The sequence below is a fragment of the Balaenoptera ricei genome, chromosome 21 (assembly GCF_028023285.1).
Source record: "Balaenoptera ricei isolate mBalRic1 chromosome 21, mBalRic1.hap2, whole genome shotgun sequence".
Taxonomy (NCBI): domain Eukaryota; kingdom Metazoa; phylum Chordata; class Mammalia; order Artiodactyla; family Balaenopteridae; genus Balaenoptera; species Balaenoptera ricei.
This window is the reverse complement of record NC_082659.1, coordinates 32684403-32698404: the sequence shown is the minus strand read 5'-3', so window position 1 is coordinate 32698404 and position 14002 is coordinate 32684403. Positions and strand designations below refer to the sequence as shown.

The window sequence follows — 14002 nt, the reverse complement described above, 5'->3', positions numbered from 1 at the left end:
TCGCGGCCTCTCCCGTTCTGGAGCACAGGCTCCAGACACGCAGGCTCAGTAGTTGTGGCGCACGGGCCTAGTTGCTCCGCGGCATGTGGGATCTTCCCAGACCAGGACTCGAACCCGTGTCCCCTGCACTGGCAGGCGGACTCCCAACCACTGCGCCACCAGGGAAGCCCTATAGGCTTTTTTTTTTTTTTGGCCGCACGGCTTGCGAGATCTTAGTTCCCCAGCCAGGGATCGAACCGGCGCCACCTGCAATGGAAGTGCAGAGTCCTAACCACTTGGCCACCACGTAAGTCCCTGTAAAGGCTATTTCTTTTTCATGCTGGGCTCTCTCCCGGAGGCACATTAGAACCACGTTGGGAAGCTTTTTTAACGCTCTCAGTTTCTGGATCCCTCTTTTACAGGGTTCAGTTATATTGTCCAAAGGGTATTGTCTTTTTTTAAGCACCCCCGGTGATTCTAATGCAAAGCCAGGGTTAAGCACTTTGTGGAAAGGGAGAGAGGGAAGGAGTGTGGCAATAAGACTAAAGAGGGAAAAGAGGGGAAATTTACGATTTCAGAACTCTTCTCCTACATCAAGTAATAGCTAAGCAGGGTTAGTTACTGTGAATTTTAAACAAAGCCCTGTTGTAACCAAGCAGGATGTTATGGGGCCTTCCCAGGACAGAACCCCTCCCCCATATCCTCTGCTTTAGCTCCTCTCTGAAGCACCTAGATAATAGTATCTGACGTACATTTCCTGAGTTGTTTTCCAGAGGCTAAAACCACCACCAAATGGAAGAAATTAACTACTTGATGACCATGAGCACATAGCCCCCAGACCTACTGGAGCCTAAGGATTGTTAACCCCTGTGACACCGCTCTGACCAATCAGAGAATTGTGCATGAGTATCCTGGGACTTCCCCTTCCTCATCTTGCCTTTAAAAATGCTTTCCTGGGGCTTCTCTGGTGGTCCAGTGACTAAGACTCTGTGCTCCCCATGCAGGGGGGCCTGGGTTTGATCCCTGGTCAGGGAACTAGATCCCATATGCTGCAACTAAGACCTGGTACAACCAAATAAATAAATATTTTTTAAAAAATAAAAATGCTTTCCTTAAACCCATCTGGGAGTTCGCTCTTTTGAGCACTAGCTGCCTTGGACTCCTTTCTTGGTGCCCTGCAATAAATGCTACTCTTCCCTTCACCACAACATCGTGTCAGTAGATTGGCTTTACTTCGGACCCAAGTTTGGCTCAGTAATACTGTTGAAAGGGAGCACATTAGAGAAGCTTGTGGGGAGGTGAAGTAGAGCTAGAAACACTCTGCTCCCTGCTACTCCAAGCGTGATCCTCAGACTAGCATTCTTGCCATCACCTGGGAGCTTGTTAGAAATGCAGAAATCTCAGGTCCCACCCCCAGATGTCTGGCTTCTGTGAAGTACTGCTTGAGCCACTCCAGCTGGCCCTCCATATCAACAGGGTCTGCATCTGTGGATTCAACCAATTGCAAATCAAAAACATATACTTTTTAAAATTCCAGATAATTCTAAAGAGCAAAACTTGAATATCTCATACAGCAGCAACTATTTACATAGCTCTTACATTGTATTAGGTATTATGGGTAACATAGAGATGATTTAAAGTGTACAGGAGGATTTGTGTAGGTTGTATGCATTTTAATAAGGGACTTAAGCATCTGAAGATTTTGGTTTTCTCAGGGGCCCTGGAGCCAATCCCCCTGATTCCAAGGGACGACTCTATTTTGCTAAGGGCAGGCTCCTGGGAGGAGGAAGAAGGTCTAATAGTGGGTTGTTAAGTGGTAGGAATTTCTGGAAAGCTTCATTCATTTCTGAGGGAACAGCAAGAAAATATTCATGCAAGAGGTGAGTGGGGGTGCTGACAGAGAGATGTAAAATGGACACAGATTTGGGTCAGTTTCTGCAGAATTAGAATCCAGTTCGGTTCACATGTATCTCTGTTTTCTTTTTAAATGAGAAGAAAATCCTCAGTTCCTTAAGGGTCTGGACCATTTTTTCTCTGCTCAAAAGGTGACAGAAGTAATGGTGTTGAACCCAAGTTCACGTACCCAACACACAGTGAGGCCATACAAACCAAAACATCAGCGTTTGGAGCAGAGAAAGGTTTATTGCAGGGCCCAGCAAGGAGAATGGGCAGCTTGTGTTCAAAAGACCCAAACTCCCAAATGGTTTTCAGGGAAGAGTTTTTAAAGGCAACATCTGGGGTGATGGCTGCGGGGTGTGTCACTTTCTCCTGATTGGGCGGGGGTGAGGTAACAGTGGTGTTCCAGGAATGTCAATCATCAACTTTGTGGTTCCACCCAGTCTGGGGTCTCAGCAAGTAGTCACCATCCTCCACCTGGGTGGTGGGGTGGGGGGAGGTCTTAGTTCCTATAAAACAACCCAAAGATCTGTGACAAATTGTTATGTATATCCCTTGAGGAGGAACTAGGACTGTGTTTCATGGCTGAACTGTTGTTTTTGACCGCTTTTCCTTTGCTTCTGCATTCCTTCACTTCTCTAATTAATAACTGCTTGAAACTGGTCTTTGGAACTCAGGGAAGGTCGAGGAGACTAAAGCCTTTTCCTGAAAAAAGAAGTGGGGGAGGGGAATTCTCTGGTAGTCCAGTGGTTAGGACCTTGCGCTTCCCCTGCACGGGGCACGGGGTTTTTTTGTTTTTTTTTTTTAACGTCACAATCCATTTATTATTTATTTTATTTATGGCTGTGTTGGGTCTTTGTTTCTGTGCAAGGGCTTTCTCTAGTTACGGCAAGTAGGGGCCACTCCTCATCGCGGTGCGCGGGCCTCTCACTATCGCGGCCTCTCTTGTTGCGGAGCACAAGCTCCAGACACGCAGGCTCAGTAACTGTGGCTCACGGGCCTAGTTGCTCCGCGGCATGTAGGATCTTCCCAGACCAGGGCTTGAACCCGTGTCCCCTGCATCAGCAGGCAGATTCTCAACCACTGCGCCACCAGGGAAGCCCAGGGGGCACGGGTTTGATCCCTGGTCGGGGAACTAAAATCTTGCTAAGCCACGCAGCACAGCCAAAAAAAAAAAAAAAAAAGAAGCGGGGGTGGGGGAAGGGAAAGGCTTTTGTACCCTGGCAGTTTCAATCCCCCTTTTCTCTGATGCTCCTCAGTCTTTAGGGGAACAGGTACAGGACAAGAAAGGGAGGGAATAAAGTTTTGGATACAGAGGTTAACCATAAACTCGGCAGGGGAACTCGGTTTTGGGGGACTAGGTTTCAGTAGGTGAGTTCACTTTAATACCTATCCTGGGAGTTCCCTGGTGGCCTAGTGGTTAGGATTCCAGGCTTTCACTGCTGGGGCCTGGGTTCAATCCCTGGTTGCGGAACTGAGATCCCACAGGCCACACGGCCAAAACAAAAACAAAACAAAAAAACCTCTCCTGGTGTTACCCGAAAACTGGGTCTCTTCTTGGTGGATGTCGAGCCATAAGATACAACCAAGCCAAAGATAAGGAGAAGGAAGGATTTATTACTTGTAGCAAGTAAAGAGAACACCAGGGATTTTTCTCAAAGTAGTGTTTCCAAACAGCAAAATTGGGAAAGTTTTAACCTAAGGGTATGTGCATGTTCATGAAGGGGCTTGAGCAGTGGACAGTCCAAGCTCTAGTTGATTGAAGTCAGGAGGGTCAGAAAAGGTCAACATCATCACCCCTTAGGTTCCAGTTGATCTGCTGATTGAGCACTTGAGGAGGGATTTAAATACTGCAAAACAGCTCAAGACAGTGCTTTACGCTAGTCTTTACCATTGAAGTAGAACTGGGAGTCTTTACAACTGATTTGTTACCTTTGCCATTGTTAATTCTCTTGCCTGATAAGTTTGTCCTTTTGTTCCCTTAAGATCATTATTACAGTAAGTCCCCTACATATGAACAAGTTCCATTCGAGAGTGCATTCGTAAGTCCAATTTGTTCGTAAGTCCAACAAAGTTAGCCCAGGTACCCAACTAACACAATCGTCTATATAGTGCTGTACTGTAATAGGTTTATAATACTTTTCACACAAATAATACATAAAAAACAAACAAAAAATAAAGAAAACATTTTTAATCTTACAGTACAGTACCTTAAAAAGTACAGTAGTACAGTACAACAGCTGGCACACAGGGGCTGGCATTGAATGAACAGACAAGAAGAGTTACTGAGGGGCTTCCCTGGTGGCACAGTGGTTAAGAATCCGCCTGCCAATGCAGGGGACATGGGTTCAAGCCCTGGTCCAGGAAGATCTCACATGCCACGGAGCAGCTAAGCCCGTGAGCCACAACTACTGAAGCCCGCGGGCCTAGAGCCCACGCTCGGCAACAAGAGAAGCCGCTGCAGTGAGAAGCCCGCACACCAGAACAAAGAGCAGCGCCTGCTCAACGCAACTAGAGAAAGCCTGCGTGCAGCAACGAAGACCCAACACAGCCAAAAATAAATAAATAAAATAAATAAATTTATTTTTAAAAAAAAGAAGAGTTACTGACTGGAGGAGGGAGTGGAGGTGAGAGATGGTAGAGCTGAAGAATCATCAGCAATAGGAGACAGAGGGCAAGCTGCAATTTCACTCACACCTGATGTTGATGGCACAGGTTCTGGTTCCTTGCCGGAACTGAAACAGGAGGGAAGGGGGCAGGGCACAATCTTTAAAAGAATGACATAGCCCAGGGACACGACATAAACTAATTAGAACCAAACAGGTCCAAGATGGTGGACAAGTTGACTTCCACTAGACCTTGAGCTTCTGAATAGACTCATTGTAACACACCCACAGGTGCCATGACAGTTCCAAGGCCGACCATAAAGGTCAAAAAGTGGGTGGTGGCCCAATTCCTGGAAATCCCCACCCCTTTCCCAAAATACTTGGAATAGTCCTCCCCCTCATTAGCCTATGAAATTACCCACCCCTATAAAAACTGACAACCTCATACCCTGGGGCCGCTCTCACCTTCTAGATGGCCCACATTCTGTCTGTGGAGTGTGTTTCTCTCTAAATAAATCCACTTCTTACCTATCACTTTGTTTCTCACTGAATTCTTTCTGCGATGAGACATCAAGACATCATGCAACAGACTAGCAAATTTAGCAGATGCTGACATTTTGCCCTATTGACTCAGGTTTTCTCTTTATAGAGGTAAAATGCCTCAGGAAAAAGGTGGGAAGATTTGTCTACACAGCTGTTTCTACTTCCAGCCCTCTATTCACTTCTCAATCCATTGCAATGTGAATTCTGCCCCCACCACTCCACTACTCCATTGAAATCATTTAGGACTTTTAAAATGAATGTTACCAAACTGAACTTAGGTCTGCTGGCCAAACGTGCAGCAAATTCAATCTACCAACACCAGGATGTGGTGAAGGAAAGTACAGTGTTTATTGCAGGGCACCAAATGAGGGAGTGGGAGACAAGCTGCAGATCCACTCTCCAACTTGGTCTTTGAGTCTGGGGTGTTTTAAAGGGGAAGACCAAAGAGGCTGGGATTAAACACTGTCTTGTGACATTTCACATTGTGATTAAGAACACTGGTTTTTAATCATAGTTTCGAGAGTCAGAATGTCTCTGGTTTACATTCTGTGGCCAGGGTCTATTAGCTCATCTTGCCCTGGAGAAACAATCTGAGTTTGTACGTTAATGGTGATGTCTATAATAGCAATTTTAGTACATTAACGATGTTATTGACCACAGCAATTTTAATCATCTGACTCTGGTTGATTACTGTTCAGTAAACAAGGAATTGAGGTCAGAGGGGACAAGAAAGGGAATGAAGTTTTGGATAGAGAGATTAATCATAAATTCAGTAAGGGAACTCGGTTTTAGGGGGACTTGGTTTCAGATCATTCATGACTTTCATTTAAAATGCAGGTGCTGTCCAGGGTTCAATCCCCAGACCACTGCCCTTTGAAAACAATGCTATACCAGTGTTTTTCAAATTTGGGTCATCAAATCGATTTAGCGTGTCACTACTGGCATTAGAAAAAAAAAAAAAAAAAGATATAGGGAACTCCCTGGCAGTCCAGTGGTTAAGACTTGGCACTTCCATTGCCAGGGCCTGGGTTCAATCCCTGGTCGGGGAACTAAGATCCCACAAACCATGTGGTACCGCCAAAAAATCCCCCCAAAACAGGGACTTCCTTAGAGGTCCAGTGGTTAAGACTTTGCCTTCCAATGCAGAGGGTGCGGGTTCAACCCCTGGTCTGGGACCTAAGATCCCACATGCCTTGTGGCCAAAAAACCAAAACATAAACAGAAGCAATAGCGTAACAAATTCAATAAAGACTTAAAAAAAAAACGGTCCACATAAAAAATAAAATCTTAAAAAACAAAATAAATAAATAAAAACCACTGAAGAGTACACTTAAAAAAAACAAAAAACAAAAAATACATGAACAAGATTTCTTTAATAGCTGGAAATTTTACATCATCTTATTTCCATTCTTCTTCCTTCATAAGATAAAATGTAACATATATATATGCACCCACGTATAAAAATATATAGGTAATACATATGTGTATATATCTATTTTTTAACTAGAAAGTCTAAATACTTCTCTGCAATAAAAATATGTATAAAAGTTGAAATTAAATTTTTGTATACTTTCTGTGACCATAAATCTCTAGTGTTAAAATATTTCTTCAGGGCTTCCCTGGTGGCGCAGTGGTTGAGAATCTGCCTGCCAATGCAGGGGACACAGGTTCGAGCCCTGGTCTGGGAAGATCCCACATGCCACGGAGCAACTGGGCCCGTGAGCCACAACTACTGAGCCTGCGCGTCTGGAGCCTGTGCTCCGCAACAAGAGAGGCCACAATAGTGAGAGGCCCGCACACCGCGATGAAGAGTGGCCCCACTTGCCGCAACTGGAGAAAGCCCTCGCACAGAAACGAAGACCCAACATAGTCAAAAATAAATAAATAAATAATAATTTAAAATGAATATCTGCTTATATAAAAATTTCTTCAGTCAATTATCAGTATACAACTGATCGAATAAACATAGTATACATTTTGATTACTAAACATAAAAATTAAAATTGTATTAGAGATGCAATTCTTAATGAGACTGAGGATTAGATTTTCAATTAATCCATATATCCATGAATATCACTATTTCTAGAATGAGACAGGTTCAGCATCAATTCTATTCCTATTTTCCGTGCTTATAGATGTAAGAGCTGACAATCTTTGTTTACATAAACAAGCAGATTCCCATTTAGAAATCAGTTCAACTCAATTCTTTCAACGACTTCAAAGTTCTATGCCAAATCACATGGCGATCTATTACCAATTACTTTTGTTGTTGTTGTTTTGTTTTGGCCGTGTTGTGCGGCTTGCGGGGATCTCAGTTCCCTGACCAGGGACTGAACCTGGGCCTCCACAGTGAAAGCGCTGAATCCTAACCACTAGACCACCACGGAATTCCCCAATTACTTTTTTGATTTAAATTTTCAATTAACTTTAAAGTCACAAAACTAAGCCGCCCATCTCTAGACGCCACTAGGAAACCTGATCAAAGTGGCAGATCACGAGGGCAGTACAACAAACTACTTCTGGGGCGGGAAGACGTTTCCCACGTCTAACGGTGAGGAACGCCTGCAATGCACATCACAGCGTTCAAAGACTCTAGGCTGCCAGCGCTCTCAAGGCGCCTCATCTGCGCGGTGATTTCGTCCCGGTCACGAAAATGCGCAGCGTCCACCCTGAAATGAAGTGAGTCCTAGAGGAAATCCAACTAGTAATCACACCTCCCCCGCCTTCACGTGGCTTGGTCTGTAGCTACCCAGCCCCGAGGCCCCGCCCACCTCTGTCTGCCCTCCCGACCTTAAAGCGGGCTTAGAGAGCGCCTTCCCTTGGCAGGCGGTTTACTCAATGAGAGTCTTTACTATTTGAAGGTTAGAGGGCCAGTGAGCAACTCGCGCGAGACGCAAGATAGTATTCTCGCGAGAAGTCTAGGAGGCGGCAGTGATGGCGGCGGCGGGAACCGTACCTGGCCCGGGAGTGAATGCAGGACCCGGCCCGGCAGTGGCTGCAAATGCAACACCGGTAGAAGAAGGGGAAACGAAACCGGTAGTAGCGGTAGCAGCCGCTCCGGCCGGGGAGGGGACGTCTGCTGCTCCAGCCGCGGAGCCTGGCTCTGGAGAGGCCGAAAGCGGGTGAGACGTCCTGCAGCCCGAGGAGGACAGAGGGAGGGGGGAGGGGGGGAAGGGGGGGAGGGGGGAAGGGGGGGGAGGGAGGCCCGCCCCTCTCAGAATCCCGCGGCTCCCGGGAGCCCTCCTGCCCGCCCCTTCCGAACCCAGGTCCTGTGGCCAACGGCTTGCCCTGCTCCCTCCCGGACCTTAGTCCCGCCCACCGCATGGCCTGTCCCCTCTGAACTGTATCTCGGGCTACGCCTCTTTCGCACCTTTTAGGCCAAGTTTCTCCTCCTACCTCCCGGCCCTTGCACCCCAGCAGGGTGCTGATAGGTCACTTTCTAGCAGGAACCCTTCAAAAATTCCAGAGAGGAAACCACTTTGCGCTGCCAGACTGGCGGAAGTAATGGTCCCTCTGAAAACAGAGAGGAAAAGCTGCATCTCTGCGAACCTCCCCCAGGACCGGTTCCATCCCCTGTAGACTTGTCTGTAAGGGCCGATTAGGTTTCCTTGATGCCCCATGGGCTTGCGTTTATCTTGGCCGCATTCTTCCTAATGCTGGACATCCAGTCTGAGAACAGTCTTTGCTGAAAAAAGTAGGAGTGTGACGTTCAGCTGTACTTTGATCATCATCTTTGGGAATAGGCATTTTCAGGTGTGTTTCTCTTGAAAATTCTTCTTTCTGAGTGCTTTCCTTATTTTACAGGGATGCAAACTCAGTTGATGTAAGTGGTGGCTTGGAGACAGAATCCTCTAATGGAAAGGATACACTAGTAAGTATTTTGGATGTTTGCAAAGCAAAATAGGGTTGGTTTTTAAAGTTTTTAAGCGAATCAAAAATAAAATCAGGTCAACTAACTTGATTCTCTCATGGATCTGTGGACACAGGAAGGTGCTGGGGATACTTCAGAGGTGATGGATACTCAGGCGGGCTCCGTGGATGAAGAGAATGGTCGCCAGTTGGGAGAGGTGGAGCTGCAGTGTGGAATATGTACCAAATGGTTCACAGCAGACACCTTTGGCATAGATACCTCGTGAGTATTTTTCATAGACTTTCTAAGAATCACTTTGTAAATACTAGATCTCAACACGTCCAACAGTTGAATAGTCAGCGTGTAGGCAAATGTAAATGCGTAGTATTTCCTGTGTCTCCTGATCCCTGTTCAGTGAGTAGTAGGATTTGAATCAGGAATTGTTTTAATAGCCTGAGCATGTCTTCTGTCTACTAAGGGCAAGCCCTTAACAGGTACAATGATAGTTATTATCGCTGTTTTTGCACTTAGGACCTGGATGGGAGACAAACCATGTAATTACAAAGTATTAAATAAACAAATTTGAGACAATATCATTTAAACCTTGTATTGGGTATTGTGGATTTGGGAGAAAGGGTTGGTGTATATGGTGGAAAAAGCCTGATGTCAAAAATTTGAGATGGCCAGTCCTCTTCATGCTTGAGCCATCCTCTTTTTCCTTTTGATTTCTAATTCACTCCCTTTAGGTGTCCTGAATTCTCTCCTCAGCAAAACTAATTTCCAGTCTTTACACCTCTTCTAGTGAATTAAAATCATTTTATGAACGATTGAGAATGAAAGGCTCCTTTACTTATTCTGGGGATTCGGTCAACAGCTAGCAAGGCAGCATTACTGACTCACTGTCTATGGAAATAACTATACTGCTGCCTCTCTGGGGTGTTCTTTATGGTCCGTATTATACAAATAAATTTAGATAAGACTGTCTCAGAATAGGGCTGCGTTGTTGATTCTGAAATTAATCCCCCTTGGATGGGTTTGTGAAGAAACAACCTTCCTTTATAATTTGATGACTGCTTTCTAGTTAAAAAGTTAAAGAAATACTAATGTTCTGATTTATATGTGACTGGTGAGCAAGGATAGAATGTTTAAAAAAGAAAGAAAATTATTGAAGGATCAGGAATAAGTGATCTTGGTAGAAAGACCTATAGGGAAAATATATAAGCTGGTCAGTTAGAAAAGACCTAAAATTGGGCCACTTTGGCCAAGGAGAATTTGTTTGGATAAACAGGGCCTAGGAAAGGAGATTTATCAGAGTGATAATGTGGAACAATCCAGCAGTGAATCAAACCACAGTTCAGAGGTTTGGTAGAGACCAGTTTGTACCTGAATTTGAGAAGTTATACCTAAAACCCAGCAGGTGGGACAGATTATCATTTATGGCTGAGATGGAGGAAGTGAGTGAGCTAGCAGGGTATGAAAAAGGCTGCTCTAAACACCTGATTGTAGTTGAATTAGGTAACTATATACCTGCCTGTCTCTTCTGTAAGTGAGCTTATCACAATGGACTGTTTAATGGAAGGGGCTCTAGAGAGAGGTAAAGGTAAGGGAACTCGATCTTAACAGTCATAAGGATATTTCTTAATTCCTTGAGTGGTGGCAGTAGACACACACTTGGGAACATCTCTTTAAGGATACCTTAAACCAGTTTCAGCAAAGTCCAAGATAAGCCTGCCTTTATTTTGATTTCTTCTCTTCCAACTTAAACCAGTCTTTTGTTTTTCTTTTACTTTCTCCTTTTCAGGACCAGGCTCTCCCTATACTTTTCCAGTCACCCAGTAGAGCCACCACACTTCTCTAATGCATGGTTCCTGTTAGCCCTCAGTCTCTCCCTCCACCAGTTTCTTCCCCTCTGCCTTCAAACAGGCCTTCTCTTGCCCCCAGCTCACCTCTTAGGAGATTTCCTCTATGGTACAAGCAGTCTTAGTGGTTAGGACTCCTTTTATTTCATGCCCGCCCCCATCAAATCAGCTACCAAGCTTGACCAATTTTTTTTCTTCTTGTACACTTGCTTGTCCTTTCCATTTTTATTGTTTCACTCGAGGTGAGGGCTTTTTTTTTTTTTAACCTTCTGCTGGAACTGCTACAGAAGCTTCTTCCGTATTCCCGTTTCTAATCTCTTCCTCCCTTCAGACCCATCCTGTCACCAAACTTACTGCTTTCACAAGGTGGCTTCCCCTTCAAGATGTTCCTGTTACCCACAGAGAAGATCCACTTCCACGGGCATGTAAGGCCTCTTGTACTTCTTACCTTTCAAGCCTTATCTTTTACCATACCCCTGACAACTCCCCTCCCCTGGCCAAACTTGTGTACACCAGTTTGCCCCTTTGCCTCCTAGTTTGCACTTTCTCATCTCTACACAAAATAGTTTGCCTGTAGAAAAGAAGACCAACTCATCTTTCCAGAACCTAATTTGTGTCCTCAAAAAATCTTCCCTAACTCTTAAATCTGAAGTTACTACTTGGGTCCTTTGAACTCTTAAATAAGACTATCATCTGTAGGATTCATTTGGTAATGAGGCAAGTAATGTTTTGTGACTTCTGTGTTGTTCTTGAATAATTATTTACATTTTAAAATTAATCTTTTTATACCTGTCTGCCCTTTCCAACAATGGTATTGGCACTTTACAAAGATACTTGAATATAATATAAATACAGATATTTAAATGTAAAGATATTTAAAGAGACTACTTTGTCTTCTTCCACAAGTCGCCTAGTATACTCTTCTAGGTGCTTAAAAACTATAGTAAACTAGCTTCGATAGGGCTCAGGTCAGAACCTTGCAGATGCCGAATTATCAACTATAGTGGATGATGTCTTACTAAATTTTTGTGACAGAAAAATCCAGGTATTTGTAAAAATATGAGCCCTGTTTTGGTGACCTTTCGGTTTTTTTGACCGTGCTGCGCAGCATGTGGGATTTTAGTTCCCTGACCAGGGACTGAACCCATGCCCCCTGCAATGGGAGCGTGGAACCCTAACCACTGGACCGCCAGGGAATTCCCTTGGTGACCTTTTTAAGTTTTAAGAGTATATTAATACAGTAGCGTTATTATGTAACTTTCACTGAGGGAAAGGATCCCTGTTGATTTACTTCTCATAAGTGTGTGTTCAGAACTTCACTAATTTGCACAATTTGGCTGTTCTCCAGATCCTGTCTACCTTTCATGACCAACTACAGTTTCCACTGCAATGTATGCCATCATAGTGGGAATACCTACTTCCTCCGGAAGCAAGCAAGTAAGGACAAACTCCAGAGTACTACGAAGTGACTGTCCTCTGGTTAGCTGGCAAAGGAAAGGGATTTGGGCTCAGCCGAATCAGGGAACCTTTGCTTGGTAACTGGTAGAAGTTACCTTGGGGCTTAGCTGAATAATTGCTATTGTCCATTTCAGATCAAATGATGACTCTATTCTTTGCTGCTGTAGTTGTTAATCTGTGGACCACCTAGTTGAATATTCTTTTGGTAACAGGGATATATTACTACAGTTAACTTTTTCTTCCTTTTTGTTTTTATAGACTTGAAAGAAATGTGCCTTAGTGCTTTGGCCAACCTAACCTGGCAGTCCCGAACACAGGATGAACATCCGAAAACCATGTTCTCCAAAGATAAGGTAGAGATAGAATTATTGTAATTGCAATTATGCCAAAGAATCAGGAGGAACTTCTAAATACAGTGGACCCTTAAACAGCATGGGTTTGAACTTCACTGGTCCATTTATATGCAGATTTTTTTCACTAAGTACATCCTACAGTACTACACATTTCAAGGTTGGTTGAATCCTTGGATGTAGAACCACGAATACAGAGGGCTGACTGTAAACCTACATGAGGATTTTTGACTGTGTAGACAGTCGGTGCCCCTAACCCCAGAGTTGTTCAGGGGTCAACTGTACAGTCTAACAATAAGGTCTTTCCCCCCGAGTTTTATGAATATATGACTAATTCAGTGGTTACTTTGTTCTCATTTCATGTGATTTACTAACTTCCTAGTGTGTGCTCATTGTGTCATTGGCTTAGCTATTAGAAGGATGAATCCTTATATTAAAAAAGAGTGTATTTAAAAAAGAAAGAAAGAAAAATCCTTAAATAGTTTTGATTGGCTTTATAGAAACAAACAACTGTCTGTCCCACAGTTAATAATCAGACCTTGAGGTGAACCTTCTCAGCTTAGTTTGAGCTGTTTTTATGGATGCCAATCACAGATTTTGTCAGGGGAAAAGGCCAGTTTATTAAAAAGATTCATCCTGTATTGTTAAACTGGAAAACCACATGACTAAAGTCAGGACTCAGATTTAGATGATCAGCCCGTCCGTGAGTCTTTCCTACTGTGACTCACGGTAAAAAAAATATGAGTTAAGTAAATTTTACAACTTTGGAGTTTACACTGTGACCTGGTATACATGCATATGTACCCACTCTCATTTAAAACTGAGGCACCCTCTGATCTTTTCCCTCTGCATGCTGATATTTTCTATTCTAGTCAATGCTAGTATTGACCTACAAAATTGATTTTATACCCTACTAATTGATTGCAGCCTACAGTTTGAAAGACACTGGTTGGGGAATTCCCTGGCTGTCCAGTGGTTAGGACTTGGAGCTTCCATTGCAGGGGCCACGCTTCCACTGCAGGGAGCACGGGTTCGATCCCTGGTTGAGGAATTAAGATCCTGCAAGCCATGCGGCCAGGCCAAAAAAAAAAAAAACAGAAAGACACTGGTTGGTGTAGGGTATTTAGTGAGACAAATATATTCAGGATCAGACTGACCAGGGCCTTTTCTACTGAACAGAGAGGTTAGGACTTAATCCTAAGCCGGAGGAGTCAGCAGAGGGTCCCCCTCCCCCTGCCTCACCCCCCCCCCCAACCTTTTTTCCTGCATTAAAAAGAATGCATTTAAATAGAGGTGTGCTGTGATTAGGTTTGCCTCTTAGTTTTTTTTTTTCTCTAAATTGTTATTCTGAATTTTTCAAATATATAGAAAAATTCAAATAGTACAATGAACATCTGTTTATTATTTATCTAGATTTGCCAGCTGTTACCATTTTGCTGTGTTTGCTTTATCTCCCCATGT

General features: G+C 43.9%; 1 protein-coding gene across 15 annotated transcripts in view; it reads left to right on the top strand.

Annotated features, from left to right (window-relative positions):
* Positions 1–14002, top strand: part of ASH2L (ASH2 like, histone lysine methyltransferase complex subunit) — a 51365-nt gene that overhangs the window by 6943 nt on the left and 30420 nt on the right. For 13 of the 15 annotated variants that reach the window (XM_059909643.1, XM_059909657.1, XM_059909653.1 and 10 more), the window contains 5 exons: positions 7886–8146; positions 8829–8895; positions 9005–9156; positions 12082–12170; positions 12450–12544. In XM_059909643.1, the coding sequence (XP_059765626.1) occupies positions 7959–8146; positions 8829–8895; positions 9005–9156; positions 12082–12170; positions 12450–12544 (591 nt within the window). In that variant the 5' untranslated portion in view covers positions 7886–7958. Of the gene's footprint in view, positions 1–7885; positions 8147–8828; positions 8896–9004; positions 9157–12081; positions 12171–12449; positions 12545–14002 lie in introns of those variants that run through there. The other 2 variants (XM_059909658.1, XM_059909655.1) reach the window with 1 other exon arrangement.